This window comes from Chrysochloris asiatica, unplaced genomic scaffold (genome assembly GCF_000296735.1).
Source record: "Chrysochloris asiatica unplaced genomic scaffold, ChrAsi1.0 scaffold00320, whole genome shotgun sequence".
Taxonomy (NCBI): domain Eukaryota; kingdom Metazoa; phylum Chordata; class Mammalia; order Afrosoricida; family Chrysochloridae; genus Chrysochloris; species Chrysochloris asiatica.
The window spans coordinates 2,481,852-2,502,346 of NW_006408838.1; the positions used below are offsets into that span (position 1 = coordinate 2,481,852).

Genomic DNA, 20,495 nt, shown 5'->3' on the forward strand with positions numbered 1-20,495 from the left:
GTCATCGTCTCTGCTTCTATCTCTGGCATCACTACTTCTCTGGATAGGGTCCCGCACTCCACTATTCTCCCTTGATGGTCCCAGGGTCCTCCACTCCTGGACTGCAAAATTAACCACTCCCCTCTTTTTGTTACAAAACATCTACCTTTACAACCTAAAACATTTTTCAGTAAGCGAATATTAAAGTTTGTTGACAGATGTACAAAGTGTATTAAAAAGTAAGACAATTATGTTGGAAAATGATGTATTTATCTTTTCTAAAAGTTGATTAATCTGAATTCTACAGCCAGAGTGTGGATACATTTTTACTCACCCTGGTAATGTTGTTATTGTTGTTGTTAAATGCCATTGAATTGGTTCAGACCCCTAGCGACCTTGAATATAGGGTTTTTGAGGAGCAGCTGGTGAGGTTGAACTGTTGACCTGGTGGTTCAAAGCGACTTTGCAGTCCAGTGCATTAACCCGCAGCGTCACCTTAGGACTCAACCCTCATAATGTGTCATTTGATTTCTTGAGTGCTGTTTTTGTAAATATTGGTTGTGGATCCAAGCAAAATGAAGTCTTTGGCAGTTTTAATCCATTCTCTGTTTAGCATGATGTTTTTTACTGATTCTTTTGTGAGGCTTTTCATTTGCCTTACATTGAGGTGCATTCTGTATTGGAGGTTGTAGTCTTTAATCTTCTTCAGTAAATATTAGAAGTCCTTTTCTTTTTCAGTAAACAAGATTATGTTATCTGCATATCTTAGGTTATTAATGAGTCTTCTCCAATCCTCTCCTTACTTTAAACAATTCAGTACACCTTTGTTTTATTAGAATGACTACCTCTTGGTCTACGTGCAGGTTCCTCATGAGCACAATAGAGTTTTCTGGAATTCCCATTCTTTGCAATGTTATCCAAAGTTTTATATGACCCACACAAAGTTAAGAATAACAGAAACATATTCTATGGAGTCCTGGTCTGGAGCTGTTATGATAAGCAATAGACTGCAAGGTCAGTGTGAACCTCAAGGTTGGTGCTTCACAGTCACCAACCACTCCTCAGAAAACTTATACAGGGTGACTATGAGTAGGAACCAACTGGATGGCAGTTAACAACAACACAAAAATTCTATGAAATTGACCAATTCTATTGTAGAGAAGGAGTCCTGGTGTGGTCCTGTGGGTTGATATGCTGGACTGCAAGATGGGTTTGAACCACAAGGTTGGTAGTTCAAGTACTCCAGCCATGTCTTGGAAACCCTATACAGGGTCTCTAGGTGTCGGAATTGACTTGATGGCACTTAACAACAGCAGCAACATTGCAGAGAAACTGCCCCTTGTCTGTCAGTTTATTGTACTGTGGTGGTTTGCATATTGTGATGGTGGAAGCCTTGCCACCAGTATTTTAAATACCAGCAGGGTCACTCATGGTGAACAGGTTTCAGCTGAGTTTCTAGACTAATACAGCCTAGGAAGTTGGAACAGCAGACTACTGCTGAATGTTTAGGCACTTAAAACCTTATGAATAGCAGTGGAACATTATCAGACATAATAACAGAAAATGAAAGCATTATCAATAACAGCAGAATATTGACAGATAAAGTGCTAGAGAGTGGGCACTTAGCTTGGAAGTCACTCAAAATATGGCTGGGGAAGAGCTTTATCCTCAAAGTAGAGCTGACCATAATGACATAAATGGAATTAAGCTTTGGAGACCTTCATTTGCTCATGGGGCACAACTCAAAATGAGGAGAAACAGCTACAAATATTCATTAAACATTGATAAATTAAATGTATGAAGTATGAATCTAGGGAAATTGGGAGTTGTCAAAAATGAAATGAAACACACAAACATCTATATCCTAGACATTAGTGATAAAGAGGGCTGGCATTGGCCATTTTAAATTTAGATAATCGTATGATTTACTATGCCAGAAATGACAAACTCAAGAACGATGTGGCATTAATTGTCAAAAAGAGCATTTCAAGAGCTATCTTGGAGCACAGTGCTGGTGGTGGTAGGATAATATCCCTTCGCCTGCAAGTAATATCAGTTCAGAGAATCAGTTTAAATTCTAAGGTGCTCTTGACCCAAGCCATGATGTTTTAAATAGCTTCATATGTATTTGAAAGTTGGACAATGAATAAAGACACCTTAGAAGAATTCATGCATTGAGTTATGATGTTGGAGAAGAATATTAAAATTTTTCTAAAACATTAGAATTCTATGGACTTCTAGAAGAACAAACAAATCTGTGTTGGGAGAAGTACAGTCAAAATGCTGTTTAGAAGCCAGGATGGTTAGACTTTGTCTCTCATACTTTGGACATATTATATGGAGGGACCTGTCCCTGAAGAAGGACATCATGCTTGGTAAAGTGATGGAACAATGAAAAAGAGGAAGACCCCCAATGAGATGAATTGGTACAATGGGAGTGGCAGCAGCAATGGGCTTGGATTTAGCAGCAATTTCAGGGAAGGTGTGGCATTAGGCAGTATTTCGTTCTGTTGTATGGCACCTAACAACAACAGCCACAATTTTAGAGAGAAGCATCAATGGAGTTGGCATATGATAGTGAATGATTTTGTATCATTTCAGTGCAACAAGAGTGATAACAAGAATTATGGTAGTATCTTTAATTAAGCATTTAACTCATAATACAACTTTACTTTGATGATCTCCTCTGATTCTTAAAATAAAAGGTTGCTGTTGTTGTTGTTCTGTCCATGGAGTTGGTTCTGACTCATAACGACCCTGTACAGGCTTGCTGAGGCTATAAATCTTTACAGGAGCAGAAAGCCTCATCTTTCTCCTGCAGAACAGCTAGTAGTTTTGAACTGCTGACCATCAGATTAGCAGCCCAATTCATAACCACTACAACTACAAGAAAAGATAGCAATTAGCAAAGGAAGAAATTGTGGCTTGGAATTTTAATAACGAACATAAAAGTAAAACATTTGCTCAAGGTTTCTGAAAAAGCACTGGAGGCACTCACTCTTCTCTGCCAAGAAATTTTGAAGACAACAGCCTGGCCAACTAATTGGAAGAGATCTGTTTTTATTCCCATTCCAAAGAGAGGTGACCCAATGGAATTCAGAAATCATCAGACAATATGATTAATATCCCATGCATGCAAAATTTTACTAATGATAATTCAAATGTGGCTGTAACCATACATTGACAGAGAACTTCCAGAGGTTCAAGCCAGATTCAGAAGAGGACATGGAATGAGGGATATCATTGCTGCTGTCAGATGGATCTTGGCTGAAAGCAAAGAATAACAGAAAGATGTTTATCTATGCTTTATTGACTACGCAAAGGCTTTTGATTGTGTGGATCATGACAAACTATGGACAGCATTGCAGAGAATAAGTATTCTGGAACACTTAATTGTGTCCACGAGGAACCTGTCCACAGTCCAGGAGGCAATTGTTGGAACAGGAAAAGGGAACACTGAATGGTTTAACATTAGGAAAGGTGTTCGCCGGGGTTGTATTCTTTTTCCCTACTTATTCAATTTGTATGCTGAGCAAATAATCCAAGATGATGGATTTTATGAAAAAGAAGCGTGGCATCAGGATTGGAGGAAGATTCATTAACAACCTGTGATATGCAGATGATACAGCTTGGCTTTCTGAAAGTGAAGAGTGCTTAAAATACTTACTGATGAAGGACAAAGACCATAGACTTCAGTATGGGTTTCACCTCATTGTAAAGAGAACAAAAATCCTCACCACTGGACCATTAAATAACATCAATATAAATGGAGAAAAACATTGAGCTTGTCAAAAGCTTCATTTATCTTGGATCAACCATCAACACTCATGGAAGCAGCAGTCAAGAAATCAAATGGTGCATTTGCATTAGGGGAATCTGCTATATAAGACCTCTTTAAAGTGCTGAAGAGCAAAAATGTCAGTTTGAGAACTAAGGTGTGCCTGACCCAAGTCATGGTATTTTCGATAACCTCATATGCATGTGAAAGTTGGACAGTGAATAAGGAAGACCATAGACAAATTGATGTATTTGAGTTATGGTGTTGAGTGAGAATATTGAAAATACCATGGACTGCCAAAAAGAACAATTCAATATGTGTTGGAAGAAACACAGTAAGAAAGCTCCCTGGAAGCCAGGATGGCCAAACTTCATCTCTCATACTTTGGACATATTGTCAGGAGGAACCAATATCTGGAGAATGACATCTTGTTTGGTAAAATGGAGGGTCAGAAAAAAAGAGGAAGACCCTTAATGAGATGGATTGGCACAGTGGCAGCAGCGATGGGTTCAAATGTAGCAATGATTGTGAGGTTGACACAGGACTGGGCAGTGTTTCGTTCTGTGCATAAGGTCACTATGATTCGGTACTGACTCGATAGCACTTACCATCAACAACACACAAGTAACAGGAGCCCCTATATGGCACAGATGGCTAAGTGCATTGACTACTATCCAAAATGTTGGTGATTGAAAACAGCCTAGAATGTGCCATGCGGAAAAGGCCTGTCAATTTTCAAAATGTTCCTCTGCACACACAGCCTAGCCAGGAGTCAGTATCAACTCAAAAGTAACTAACAATGACACCCAAGTACAGAATAGCACACCAAGCTACCTGGCCACACACTGTGCTCTTTTCCCATAGTCACATCACACCAAAAAGTGGAATGCTCTTTTTCACATAGATGTGTTTGTGTGCCCATAATTTCAGAACTGTTAGAGAAAAACTAGGATGGTATTTTCCAGCCTGTCCGCACGCTGTGATTTATAAACCTGAATTACTTTGCCTGGGTGCTCTCCAGCATCCCAATCCTGCGCTAAAGACCCCCTAGTTTGGCAGCAGTGAGGATGTATAGGGGATGCGTGGACCTGGGTCCTGCATCATTGCAGCTGTCAGACCTGCATTGTTGCAGACCAGAGCAATCCCCCAGCCTCTCCAGTTCTCTTCCCATAAGACCTTGCTTATAGTTTCCCCTATGTGATCCAGTTGCCTAGCCTCAGTGCAGAGTCTCTGCTTCTGTTACCCTTTTATAACCAGAACACGAGAGAACTGTAGCATGGATTGAGTAGAAATCAATAGTCTTTGATACTAACAGCATATGCTCCTACACATTTCAAAGCATTTAATAAAATCATTAGAGTGAATTAAAAAAAATATATATGAAGTTCAAGTCATGTTTTTCTCCAACAAAGAAATGCATGCTTTCTAGAAGCAAAGAGAAGCAATTTCTTTGTTCTTTCTAGTATTCTTCACTGTATTTGAAGATCCCGACTTGTTATCTTGGTGATGAGAAGACTGAACAAACTAATTCTGCATGTCCCTAACTCTTGAAAAACACAATTGGTTTAGATAATCAGGACTCAGTACGTGCCAGTGCTCAGTACAGAATAAGTGATAAATCAGGATGCCTTTCTGAAAAATAAGAACCATTATACTCAGTTTTCTCTCCAAAATGCTTAGTTTTTTTCATCATTAAAAACAGAGATACTAATCATTATATTTTAGGTAATATTTTGGTACTCATGGATTTGTTTTCATTTTCTTCAGCTTCACCCTGAATTTGCATACGAGTAATTGATTGTCTGTTCCACAATTGGCTCCTGGCTTTGTTTTGGTTGATGACAATGAGTTTCTCTATTGTCAATTCCCTTGTTGTTGTTATATGCCGTGACGTCAGTTCCAACTCATAGCGACCCTATACAGGGTTTCCAAGGCTGTAAATCCTTATGGGAGCAGAAAGCCTCATCTTTTTCCCATGGAGCAGCTGATAGTTTCGAACTGCTGACCTATGGTTCCCAGTCCGATTCGTCACCACTATGCTACCAGAGTTCCTCGTGTATTCCCTTAAATGTAGCCAATTTGAATCTTGTGTATTCCATCTGGTTAGGTCCACATGTATAGTTGCTATTTATGTTGTTTAAAATGGTATTTGCAACGAATAAGTTTTTGATCTTGCCAAATTCTATCATGCGATCTCTAGCATCATTTATATCACCAAGACCATATTTTCCAACTACAAATCCTTCCTCATTGTTTCTGACTTTCACATTCAGATCACCAGTACTTATCAATGCATCTAGATTACAAATTTTATAAATTTCAGACTGAAGAATTTGGTAGTATTCTTTAATTTCTTCATCATTTGCTTCAGTGGTAGGTGTGGAAATTTGAACTATAATGGCATTAAATGGCCTTTCTTGCAGACATATGGATATTATCCTACCACAGACAGCATGACACTTCAAGATGCATCTTGAAATGCTATTTTTGACTATTCCTCTTCAGTTTGTCTTTCCAAACACAGTAAACTATATGACTGTATGATTCAAAATGGCCAATACCAGTCCATTTCTGCTCACTAATGCCTAGGATATCTGTCTTTATATGTTTCATTCCAATTTTTTGACAGCTCCCAATATTCCTAAATTAATATTTCATACATTTCATGTTTCGTTTATTAATGGATGTTTTCAACTGTTTCTTCTCATTTTGAATTGTACCCCAACAACAAATAAAGGCCCTGTAAGCTTTGTGCCATTCACTTTATTAAGGCCAACTGTACTTTAAGGTGACAGTCCTTCTCCAGTCATATTTTGAGAGCCTTCCTACTGAAGGGGCTCTTCTGGTACTATTCCTGAGAATGTTCTACTACTATTTATAAGGTTTTTAGTGACTAACCATTCAGAAGTGGTTTGATTCTCCTTCTTCCTAGTCTATCTTAGTGTGGACATTCTGCTGAAACCTATCTACCATAGATGTTCCTGTTGCTATTTAACATGCTAGTGGCATAGCTTCCAGCATCACAGCAGCACACAAGCTTCAATAATACAACAAGCAGACAGGTAATATGTAATCTGTACTATGGGAAAATATTCTGAGAAGCTAGAATATATGGAGATGAATGTGACATCGGGATTGGAGAAAGTCTCATTAATAAACTGAAATATGCAGATTACACAACCTTGATTACTAGAAGTGAAGATGACTTGAAATACTGACTGATGAACATCAAAGACTGCAACGCTCAGTATGGATTGTATCTCAATATAGAGAAAGCAAAAATCCTCAACACTGGTCAATAAATAACATCATGGAAAATGAGAAAAAAGATTGAAGTTGTCAAAGACTTAAGTTTTGCTTGGATACACAATTAATGCTTATAGATTCAGCAGTCAAGAAATCAAGGCACATATTGCATCAGGAAAATCTGCTGCACAGGACCTCTTTTAAGTGTTCAAAAGCAAAGATGTCACTTTGGGGACTAAGTTGCACTTGACCCAAGCTATGATATTTTCATTCACCATATATACATATGAAAGTTGGACTATGAATAAGTAAGAACATAAAATAATTGATGCATTTAGTTATGGTGTTGGAGAAGAATATTGAAAATGCCATGGACTACCAGAAGTTCAAACAAATCTGTGTTGGGAAAAGTGCTCCTCACAAGCTAGGATGGCAAGACTTTGCTTCTCATACTTCTTGCACATTATCAGGAGGGATGAGTCCTTGGAGAAAAACATCAATACTTGGAAAATGGAGGGTCAACAAAATAGAGGAAGACCCCCAACAAGATGGATTGGCACAGTGCAACAAATGGGCTCAATTTTAAGGACAGTTGTGAGACTGGTACGGGACCAAGCAGTGTTTTGTTCGGTTGTGCATAGGTTCACTATGAGTCACAACTGACTGGATGGCACTTAACAGCAATCACTATGCTTCCTAGGGATAGTGAAAGGATTATGATAACATGTAAAGTGTGGAGTACAGTGCTTGGGGCATAAAAAGAGCTGTTATGTTGCTATTATCCTGTATATATGTTCAGAATTCCACATCTCTACTAAGGGTGCTAGGAATGCATTAGAGATCCAGACAAAGACTATAAGGACTACTATGAAATTTAGACTGAAGAATGTTTTGAACACACACAGTGAAATGCATTATTAAATAAGGAAAACAATTGAAGAATTGATGCTTTTGAGTTATGGTGTTGGAGGAAAATATTGAAAGTGCCATGGGTTGCCTATAGAACCAACAGATCTGTGTTGGAAGAAGTGCAGCCAGAGTGCTCCTTGGAGGCCAGGATGGCCAAACTTCGTCTCTCATACTTCGGACATATTGTCAGGAGGGACCAGTCGCTGGAGAAGAATATCATGTTTGGTAAGGTGGAGGGTCAGAGAAAAAGAGGAAGACACCCAGCAAGATAGATTGGCCAAGTGGCAGCATCGATGGCAACAATAGTGAGGCTGGCCCAGGATTGGGCTCTGTTTAATTCTGCTGTGCATAAGGTCACTATGAGTCGGCATCAACTCGATGGCACCTAACAACAACAACTATAATTTGGCATTCCATCATATTCATTATTTTATTAGTCTTATTGTTGAGTTCCATTGAGTCTATTCCAACTCACTCTAATCCTGTAGAACTGGATAGAACTGCCCTATAGGGTTTCCTAGGCTATTATGTAAAAATTATAATTTTTAATTTACTGGATGCAACAAGTTAAGTTTTGGTTTAATCTTTACATAAGTGTTCTAGTGGTAGCTCACCACTAGGTTAAAACATATCAGATGTGATAATCTGCTTCTGTAATGATTTAGTGCCTTTGAAATCCTATGGGGCAACTCTACTCTCCTTATAGGGTCCCTACGAGTCGATAGCAACTCGATGACAGTGAGTTAATTTTTACGGGAGTAGATTGCCTGGTCGTTTCTTCTGCAGAGTCGCTAATTGCTGATCTTTTTGTTAGCAGCCAAGTGCTTTAATCTTTGTACCACCAAGGATTTCTGATTGCTGTTTCCTTTTTATTAGTCTATTTACTTCAGAATACAGGGTATGGATTTAAGTCTCTTAGTGATTTGGCTATTTATGTTCCTGACTCAGCTTGACACCAGTGAACCAAATAATGTCGGGCACATACATGGAGAACATGCTTCCTGGTGACGGAAGAAAATCTAATCCCAGTCCATCCAGATTGACAAACAGGCAGGCCCCAAACCTGTGCAATGACAAAGACATTCAATTTGGCGTTCAAATGACAGCTGTTTGGAAATCCTAGCTTTTAATATTTCCTAATTAGTTAAAAATTTTTAGACTTTACCTTGAAGCTCTCAGCAATATTTCTTGTTTTCTTTTCCCCCAGATAACAACTATTTTATGCATTTTCACATTTCTAATATGAGTAGGGAGTCCTGGTGTGGTGCTGTGGGTTAATGTGCTGGACTGCAAGATTGGCTTGAACCACAAGGTTGGCAGTTCCAGCTCATCAGTTGCTCCTTGGAAACCTATATAGGGTGTCTATGAGTTAGAACCAACTCGAGGGCACTTAACAACAACAACAATATGAGTAGGAGTTCCAGTGTGGCGCTATAGGATAAGCACTGGACTGCTAATCACAAGGTTGGTGATTCAAACTCATCAGCCACTCCTTGGAAACTCTATCCAGGGTTGCTATGAGTTGGAACTGATTCGATGGTACTTAACAACAATACGACTATGAGCATGCGGTGGCTCCATACCATAAGCACTGTGAACCACAAGTTCAGTGGTTTGAGCCCAGTCACTTTGTGGGTAAAGGATGAGATGTTCTGCTTCTGTAAAGATTTAAAGCCTCAGAAACCACACACAGGGTTACTATGAGCAGATACTTAACAAGAACAACAATATGAGTACATTTGACTGTCACTCATCTGTCAGTTTGTCATATTGTGCTGGCTTACATGTTGCCATGATGATGGAAGCTATACACCAGTATTTTAAGTATCAGCAGACTCACTCATGGTGGACAAGGAGACTAGGAAGAAGGATGTGGCAGTTTACTTCTGAAAGAAATTAGTCAATTAAAATCTTATGAATAGGAGTGGAACATTTTCTAATATAGTGCTACAAGATAGCCCCTGAGGTTGGAACATGGACTGTTTGAAGTATGAATCTAGGAAAAGTATAAATTGTCAAAAATGAAATGGAACACATAAGTATCAATATCTTAAGCATTAGTGAGCTAAAATGGACTAGTATTGGCCATTGTGAATATGACAATTACATGCTTTACTATGCCAGGAATGGCAAATTGAAGAGGAATGACATCACATTCATCATCAAAAAGAACATTTCAAGATTTATTTTGAAGTATAATGCTGTCTGTGATAGACAATATCCAATATCTGTCAACAAGGAAGACCAGTTAATAAATTACTATCAAATTTATGCACCAACCACTAAAGCCAGTGATGATGAAATTGAAGAATTCTACCAACTTCTATAATCTGAAATGGATCAAACATGCAATCAAGATGTATTAATAATTACTAGCAATTGGAATGCAAGTTTGGAAACAGAGGAAGGATCAGTAGTTGGAAAATATGCCCTTCATGATAGAAACAATGCTGGAGAGCGCATTTTGCAAGGCAAACAACTTATTCATTGCAAATATCTTTTTTAAAATACCATAATAGATATTTACACATATAATTCACCAGATGGAATACACACAAATCAAATTGACTACATCTGTTGGAAGAGATGGCAGAAAGCTCCATATCATCAGCCAAAACAAGGCTAGAGTCAGACTGTGGAACAGATCATCATTTGCTCATATGCAAGTTCAGGCTGAAACTGAAAAAAGATTAAGTGAAGTCCATAAGATCCAAAACATGTCCTTGAACATATCCCACCTGAATTTAGAGATCTTATCAAGAACAGATTTGATGCATTAAACACTAATGACCGAAGACCAGAGGAATTGTGAGATGGCATCAAGAATATCGTACAGGAAGAAAGCAAAAGGTCATTGAGAAGACAAGAAAAAAGGAAAAGTCCAAAATGGATGTCAGAAGAGACTTTGAAACATGCTTTCCAACATAGAGATGCTAAAATAAATGGAAGAAATGAGGCAAACGAACTGAACAAAAAATTTCAAAGTCCAAATACAAAGTCAAAGTCAAATATTATAATGAAATTTGCAAGCTTTCTAGAGTTAGAAAACCAAAAGGAAAGAACACGCTTAGCGTTTCTCAAGTTGAAAGACCTGAAGAAAATATTCAAGCAGAATGTGGAAATTATTGAACTAATATCACATGCAAGTAAAATTTTGTTGAAGATAATTGAAAAGTGATTGTAGCAGTACATTGACAAAGAACTGCCAGAAATTCAAGCTGGATTCAGAAAAGGATGTGTAACAAGGGATGTCAGATGGATTTCGACTGAAAGCAGAAAATACCAGAAAGACATTGACCTGTGTTTTATTGACTATGTAAAGATATTAGAGGGTGTGGATAGAAACTATGGATAACATTGTAAAAAATGAGAATTCCAGAACATTTCATTGTGCTCATGTGTAACCTTTACATAGACCAATAGGCATTTGCTGGAACAAAACAAGGATATACTGATTGACTTTAAAATCAGGAAAGTGTACCTTGTACTCTTTCACCATACTTATTCAGTCTGTGTACTGAGACGATCATCTGAGAAACTGGACAGTTTGAAGAAGAATGTGGCATTAGGATTAGAAGAAGACACAAGCTTGCTTGCTCAAAGTGAAGAGGACTTGAAGCACCTACTGATGAAGATCAAAGACTACAGCCTTCAGTATGGATTATATCACAATATAAGGAAAAAACAAAATTCTCGCAACTGGACCAATAACAACATCATGATAAGTTAAGAAAAGATTGAAATCATCAAGAATTTCATTTTACTTGATTTATAGTCAACACCCTTGAAAGCAGCAGTCAAGAAATCAAACATGTATTGCACTGAGTAAACTTACTGCAAAAGACCGCCTTAAATTATCAAAGAGCAAAGAGGTCACTTTGAGGATAAAGGTGTGCCAGTTTCAATTCATAGTAAGCCTAAATAGAGTTTCCAAAGAGCAGCAGATGGATATGAACTGCCCACTTGTGGTAAGCAGTCTAGTGCTTATCTTACAGTGTCATACTAGGACTCTGAGCCTGACCCTAGCCATGATATTTTGAATGGTCTCATATGGATTTGAAAGTTGGACAATGAATAAGGGAGACCAAGAAAAAGTTGATGGCTTTGAATTATGGTGTTAGCAACGAATATGGACTATAACACGGACTGCCAGAAGAATGAACAAATCTGTCTTGGAAGAAGTACAGCAAGGATGGCAAGACTTTGTCTCAAGTACTTTGGTCATGTTATTAGGAGAGACCAGTCCTTGGTGAAGAAATTATACTTGTTAACATTGGAGGTCAGTGACAAAAAGGGAGACTTCAAGAAGATAGACTGACACAGTAACCAACAATTGTGAGCATGGCATAGTACCAGGCAGTGTTTTGTTTAGCTACACAAAGGTTTGGAATGAGTTAGGATCAATTCGAGGGCCCCCAACAGCAATACACATGATCCATCTTTACTTTCACCCTTCCAATTTCCAAGAAGAATTTAATTTCTTTTGCTGGATAATTTACTGCATTTTCTCCTTTGGTGACAAATGATAAAATAAAAAAAAATTTTTTTGGAGAGTTTACTTTTAAGTAAAGTATGATAGTCTCAGTGTACTGTGCACTGTGACCAGAAAAATATCTAGAACACTGTGATGAATATGGAGACATACATGGGACTTTAACAGTCTGGAGAGATGTCAGTTTAACCGAGCAGAATGAATGAGGTTTTCAGGGCATGTCCTGTGGGAAATGGAAGAGAGGCTAAAACAGTTGGGATCATTGAAGCCAAAGAAGAGAAAGTTTAAGCAAGCCTGACTGGTTTCTTGAGATACCTGCAGTTCACTCATGTAGAAGAGAAACTGACTCTCTTTGTACTTTCAGAAGGTAGAATCTGGAGTAGTTGGGCAAAAGTTACAGTGAGGTGGATTTTAACTCAAATCTTGGAAAGAAATTTGTAACAATTAATGTTCAGCTATGAAATCAACTTCTTCACAGTGTTTGAACTTGCTGTCATGTTGGTGAAAGACTGGGCTGAATCCTGTGTGACTGACATGCTGACATGTTGGTACAGGGACTCTTAGGATGAGGGGGACACAGGACTGCCCAGAAAAGTCGTTGAAAACTCTGCAATTCTTTCTGACATTCACGATTAATGTAATTCGAAAAATTATATATTTCTTCTGAAATTCAAGTTGTTCTCTGGGAGGTTACTTCATGCCAACTCATATTTTTTCAAATGTTAGTTACATTTTCTATTTCAAAAAGATTCACATGATTTAGTAGTTGTCTGTAAATTTACATAGTGACTATTTGCTAGTTTCTTTGATGTTCATATACTGTTATATCATTTCATTTCTGTTCTCAGCAGCGTTAGGTCTGCTGCTTTCTCTATCCACTAAAAAAGCATTTATTTCATTGTTCTGAGGGTTTTATAAAATACACATATATTCCCAAGGCACATTTTTTAAAAAAAAATTTTATTGTGAATTATGTGATAGTTTACATGGGAGAACATCAGTCTTACATTCATTCTATCGTATATCGTCTCATTGCCATGGTTACAATCCCCTCCATGCAATCCTTCCCCAACACCTCCCAGGTCTTCAGCACACAGTCACTCTCCCTCTCTGAATCTAAAGTCTCCAGCTGCTCCATCGCTCCACGTCATCATCTCTGGCTCCATTTCAGGCATCACTGCTTCTCTGGGTAGGGTCCCACTCTCTGCTCTTCTCCCTTGATGGTCCTAGGAACCTCCACTCCTAGACTGAAAAGTTAATCACTCCCCTCCTTGCTATAAAACATCCACCTTTACATTTCCAACCTTCATGAACAGTCCTGATAACAATTATTCACTATTGTATCACAAGAGACCCATCTGTATTTCACTGCATCAGCTCCACCTAGTCAGATTGAATACTACTCACTGGAGATTCTACCTTCCTCCAGGCCCTCTGGATCTAGGTTCCCTCTTGAAAGCTTGTAAGCCAGTCACTTCTTGCCTTTGTAGCCCCCCATCCCCCATTTTTGGTAGCCAATGTCCAAGTTGCCCATCCCTGTCTACTCTGTGTGTGGGGGGGGTGGGGATGATTCTTGCTGTAAGGACTTGTTCCCTCTTTTGAGCTACTGCTTCCATAGGTGTAGGTCAAGTTCATCAAATTGTATGAGAATACTTTTTTTTTTCCTCTTCTTTTTACTTCTGGTTGAGCTCTGATCATCCAGTCACTGAAGCCAGGATAAGTGGGTATTATCTGCAAGTGTGGGTGTTCTTATGCATATGCCCTCTCTTCTTATCAGCTGGATGCTTCACTCTCCACTCTTGTCCTCTGTGGCTATGTCACTGACTCTGGGCCCAAGAGTCCCCAGGTCTTGCCAAGGCACATATTTTTAGCTTTGTGTTTAGAATTTTATTAGAGATACAAATAAGGAAAAAGTAAAAAGAAGTGACAATCTTCAAAAATACGCAGGTTAACTAACTCTTCTAGTTACTTCTTCAGAGACTCTGCCTTAAGAATTGCATGGCACACACCTAGTCACCACCTCTGTCTTCCTTAACCCTAGAAACCCTTTGTGCTCCCGTAGCCTTCTTTGCAGCCAGTACAGCAAGGCGTATTAGCTCTTGAAACTGAAGCTGTTGCTGTCTGTTGTGGTTTCCTGTATCTAAATCCTCGTAATTGCACACCAAAAGTCAATACTGAGGTGACATTTCTTGAGGTTTTGAAATCACATCTAATTTTGGATATACAGGAACAAATTTTAGTCAACATGGTGAGCCACAGGATTTAGTTATAATACCATTTTAGAGCTATGGATACAATATATGGCAGGCCATTTGAAAGCTTGGTTGGATGTAGCAACTTCATATGAGAAGGGTTTTCATTGGAAAAGGACTAAGTCTTCAGGAAGAGGAATACCAAGTAGAAGAGTTACCTAGTTTTCTAGGCTATCAGAAATCATCCGACCAAGGCATCATTGTTGAAGTTGATAGTGAAGAGCTATAATCTTGCTTTTGTCTTTAGCTGGCTGCTTATGTGAGAGGAGATTTACCTTAGTTTGTAGACGGCTTGAATGGCTGAGTTTTTTACACTGGCACACACTTGTTAAAAGTTGTTACAATTGCAGAATATAGAGGTGTTTAAAAAGAGAAATGCTTAAGCTTACACTTTGCATGGAATACAACCAGAATCTTTATTGTCCTTAACTTTCATAGTGCATTTAGACTTTCTTTTCTTATAATCTTGGTGGCAAAAAGCATATGTAGAAAAAGAATATGTTAGCTGGCCATTTTTTCTTTCTCATTTTCCTCAGTTGTCTATAAACCCATACACACACACACACACACACACACACCTGATATCTTAGATGAGGCTGGCAATGTTTACTGTTTCTAGCATCCCACCATCTGCTGGGGCTTGTCCCTTTCTCCTATCTCTCTCAAGAGAATGATGTCATTATCAGTCAGCTCTTATGGAAAGTGAAATAAAGGTTTATCTAGCTCAGGACTGTCTAATGGAAATGTCTGTAATGATGACAATGTTGCAGGTCTCTGATTCCAATCCAGCATCCACCACTCACACGTGGCTATTATACTCTTAATAAGAGGTTAGTGAAATTGGGAAACAAAAGTTTTAGTTTAAATAATTTACATATAAATTTGAATAGCCATACATGGCTAGTGGTTGGTTATATATTGGACAGTATAGCAATAACAAAAGAATTTATAGCGTCAGAAATGTTGATAGATAAATACATTCATCAGTGGGATTTATCATTGGTAATAGAGTTCAGTCATATGTCATTTATTATTTTCACAAGTGTCCCAAGTTAGATATGATGTTTCACATTTAATGTAAGAGGCTTTAGACCAGTGTAAAAGAACACACCAAAGGTCACGTAGCCAAGGTTTTAATCCAGGAAGGGTTCCTCATGGATATTATCTCACAATATTTCCTACACAATCTTTTAGAACACTTCTGAAGGGACTTCAAAAAATTTGTGGAAAAATTTCATTAACTTCTAATTCCAGTTTTTCACAGACTTTCTGAAACATCCTCACATATATACCTTCTAAATCGTCATTGGAATTATAGTGTGGGGGTTAAGAACATGGGCATTGGTACCACATCGTCTCTAATATTTATTACCTATGTGAATTTAAGCAAGTTACTTAATATCTCCATGCCTCAATGTCCTCATTCTAATATGGGACTAAGAAAGGTACACCTCATAGGCTTGCTGTGAGAGTTAAATACATGATCAATACCTGGTATATTGTTTGAACCACATGTGTTTGCTGTCATTTGGTTTGGAAAAGACAACTATTTATGTTAGGATGCTGATTGGTTATGATGTTAATAGATGAAATAGAGATATGCTTTGGATGCACTTCACTAGGAAATAAGACAGAGCTAATAATTCAGATGATTCTGGAAAAAACACCCTGCTGTGCAGTCACTTTGGTGTCCCCTTCACTGAGATTACAAAGTTTCAGGGCCCACATGCCCCTGCCAATTCTTCATATCTTTGCTTTTCATGTTACTCTTATAGATGTCTCCTTTGGTGTCTTTGATTGACTCTGAATGCTGAGCAGAGACAAACACCAACACAGCTGGAAAGAGCTGTAAGACGTGCTGTTCTCCCTTCCAGCAGGGAATTATTGCCATGGATACCAGCATCAGAGGAAGAGTGGGGAATGCTCTCAGCTGGCCTCCTGAGTGGTCTGACATCTGTTTCTGGCAAGACCAATAATGAGTGTGCTGCTAGCTTCATATCAAATGGGAAACTGATCCACATCTCTTTTGTTTTTATCACAGATGACCTCTGCCCAAGACACCAGGTATGGCCAGAAAGATTCCTCTGATCAGAACTTTGACTACATGTTCAAACTGCTGATCATCGGCAATAGCAGTGTGGGGAAAACATCTTTCCTGTTTCGTTATGCGGATGATTCCTTTACATCTGCATTTGTCAGCACAGTTGGGATTGATTTCAAAGTAAAAACTGTATTCAAAAATGAAAAGAGAATCAAGCTTCAGATTTGGGTAAGTGATTTTGAACTGACAGTATTCTTCAGTCTGGAGTATTGAACATGTAAGTGTGTAAGGGAAGAACTTTCTACCTTGTTCCATCCCCATGGGTTCATCAAACCTCTCTATCTAAGTTCTTGGCTGCAGAACATTCTGTTTCAAAGACTGTAGATGATTGTCCTTTAAGGTATGGAGACTAAATTATGCTTTGTTATAAGATGACACTCCTTATGAGTTTTCAGAAATAAAATCCAAACCTCTATCTTGTTGGTGTAGAAGGAACACTCAGTGAGAAGTCTGGCTCTGCCTTTTATGATCTGTGTGACCGTGAGCAAGTCTGTGAATCCTTCTATGTATCCTTTCTAATTTACACAATACCTAAATTAGATCTCGTCTTTTAGTTCACAGGAAACAGCCTGCCGTGCACATTTTAAAGAAGATGGTAAACAGTTGAAGCCAGAGAAAACTTGCTTTAGTACCTTCATAAAGCCCTGGTATAACGTTGAACACAGTCTGTTTACACTTAACAGACTCTGTTCTTAGTTCTGAGGATTATGTTTACATACACACTCGAATAAAAACAGAGCAAAAGAAAAGAAAATACGTATTTGGAATAGGTCTTCTCAAATAAGGGAGATTTCCTTGGTCAGTTTTGAAATAATTTGTCTAGCTTTCTGGCTCGGTGAGGATGAAAAGCAAAGGCTCCTTTACTAAATCACTAGGATAAATTTAGAACAGCTAAAAATAATAGAAGGAAGATGTATGTGGATATCAGGTACAAGTAATATAAGAAATGAGATAATCAAATAATTGTCTACATCAAAAGAATTTTTATTGTTAGGTGAAATCAAATTGGCTCATTCTCATAGTGACCTTAATGTACTTGTAAAACACAATGCAACATCATCCTGGTGTGTGCCAGGGTTGTATTCTGTCACCATACTTAGTCAATCTGTATACTTAGCAAATATTTCAAGAAGTTACATTATATGAAGAAGAATGTGGCATTGGGATTTCAGGAAAACTCATTAACAACCTGCAATACACAGATGATAAAACCTTGTTTGCTGAAAGTGAATAGGGTGTAAAATACTTACTGATGGAAATCAAAGACCACAGCTTTTGATATGGGTTACACTTCAATGTAAAAAAAAAAAAAAAATTCCTTACGACTGGGTCAATAAATAACATGATTTTATTAGATGTTTAATAGAGAAAAGAGATTGAAGTTATCAAAGACTTCATTTTGCTTGGATCCACTATCAACACTCATGGAAGCAAAAGTGAAGAAATCAAACAATGTGTTACATTAGGCCAATCTGCTGCACAAGGCCTTATAAAGTGTTCAAGAGTAAAGATGACAGTTTAAGGACTAAAGTGTGCCTGACCCAAGTCATGGTATTTTCAACAATCTCATATACACATGAAAGCTGGACAATGTAAAAGGAAGTCTCTAGAAGAAATGATGTATTTGAGTTATGGTTTTGGAGAATAATAGTGGATAACAGCATGAATTGCCAGAACAAACAAATCTGTGTTGGAAGAAGTACAGCCAAAGTGCACCTTAGAAACCAGCTTGGAGACACTTGATCTGTCATACGTTGGACATATTATCAGTGTCCTGGAAGAAGAACATCATGCTTGTTAAGTGGAGGGTCAGTGTAAAAGAAGAAAATCCCCAACAAGATGGATTGACAGACACAGTGACAACAGCAATGGGGTCAAGTGTAACAACAATTATGAGCATGAGGCAGGACTGGGCACTGTTTTCTTCTGTTGAGTCGAAACTGACTTGACAATACGTAACAACAATCATTGCTCTTTGAGTCCGTTTTTTTGCAGCCACTGTGTCCATCGATCTCAATGAGGGTCTCCTTTTTGGCTAACCCTCTACTTTACCAAGCGTAAAGTCCTTCTCCTGTAATTGGCTGTCCCTTAGGATGATGTGTCCAAAATAAGCGAGGCCAAGCCTGACTAGCCTCATGTCTAAGGAGCATAGTAAAAAATGTATGGGCATCAGACACAATGTCGTATATAAATAGGGAGTTTCTGAAGTCAGTTTTGGCTCATTTACTCCAGTCCACCAATACCCCTGCCACTCAAATTACTTTAGCTATGAGCAGGCATTTCCTACGAGATACTTTCTACATACTTTTCTGGTAACTACTGTCACTGAGGGCTAGTGTCAGGGTTGAATTATCGGAGTGAAGATCAATCTTCTCCCTCAAATATAGAAAGTTGAAGGTAAGATAAATCCCAGAGAATAACATTTAAACTTTTTTATGCCCTATGTTAAAATATCTATATGAACTAAGTGACATTTAAATATCCTAAAGCTATTAAGAGTAGAATTGAATGTTTGTGGCACAGAACTGGAAATAGAGTTTTGGGACCCCATGGGGACAGTTAGAGATATAGACAGATATCTTCTTTAGCTTATAATAGAAATTTGCAATTTCATTTACTTGAACTGTGATATTTTCTAAGTCTAATAAGAAATCATGTAGGAGCTTGAAAAAGTAGGCCAAGACTGAGTGCCTTTGCTGCTGTGCCCTTACCCAAAGCTATTTTGTAAGCAGGGTCTTTCTTTAGACACTTGACCTTAGTAATCTCAGTACCAGTCACATTCGCCTGTTTATGGAAACAGAATGAACCTATCCAGTGCTTCTCATTTGATTCTGGGTTTATTCTAACATCTTCTTGAGTTTCAGGCAACCAACTTCATATAGAGATAAATTTCATTTTTAGATTTAAGAAAGATCACAGTACACTGAAGAACTTTGGTAAATTGAACATTAAATTAATGTGATATCTGTATATCTATATACTATTTCTATTGTATGTATGTTGTTGTTGTTAAGTGCCGTCGAGTCGGTTTCGACCCATAGCGACCCTGAATAGGGTTTCCGAGGCTGTAAATCTTTACAGGAGCAGATCGCCTCATCTTTCTCCCGCGGAGCAGCTGGTAGTTTCGAACTGCTGACCTTCCGGTTTGCAGCCCGATTCGTAACCACTACACTGTGGCATCTAAACAAGGGAAATTCTATAACACTTAATTGTGATCCTGAGGAACCTGCACACAGGCCAAGAGGCAGTTCTTCAAACAGAACAAGAGGATACTGAATATTGTAAAAATCAGAAAAGGTGTGCATCAGGGTTGGACACTTTCACCATACTGATTTAATATGCATACTGAGCAAATAATCCAAAAAGTGGTATCAGGATTATATGACAGTTCATTAACAACCTGCAATATGCAGATGACACAAGCTTGCTTGCGAGAAGTGAAGAGGACTCAAGATGTTTACAGATGAACATAAGAGACCACAATCTCCCATATGAGTTGCACCTCAGTGTAAAGAATACAAAAGTCCTCACAACTGGACCAATAAATACTATCTTGAAAAACAGAGAAAAGATTGAAGTTGTCAAAGATTTCATTTTACATAGATCAACAATCCATGTTCAAGGAAGTCACAGTCAGGAAATTAAATGATGACGTATTACATTCAGTAAATCTGCTGCAAAAGATCTTTTTAAACTGTCAAAGAGCAAAGATGTAAGTTTGAGGACTTAGTTACTTCT

The 20,495-nt window shown here is 38.2% G+C and overlaps 1 protein-coding gene across 1 annotated transcript in view; it reads left to right on the plus strand.

The window, feature by feature from the left end:
• Window positions 1–20,495, plus strand: part of RAB3C (RAB3C, member RAS oncogene family) — a 492,549-nt gene that overhangs the window by 33,117 nt on the left and 438,937 nt on the right. Inside the window, exon 2 of the mRNA XM_006875342.1 lies at window positions 16,698–16,925. Coding sequence (XP_006875404.1) covers window positions 16,698–16,925 — 228 coding nt within the window. The remainder of the gene's footprint in view (window positions 1–16,697; window positions 16,926–20,495) is intronic.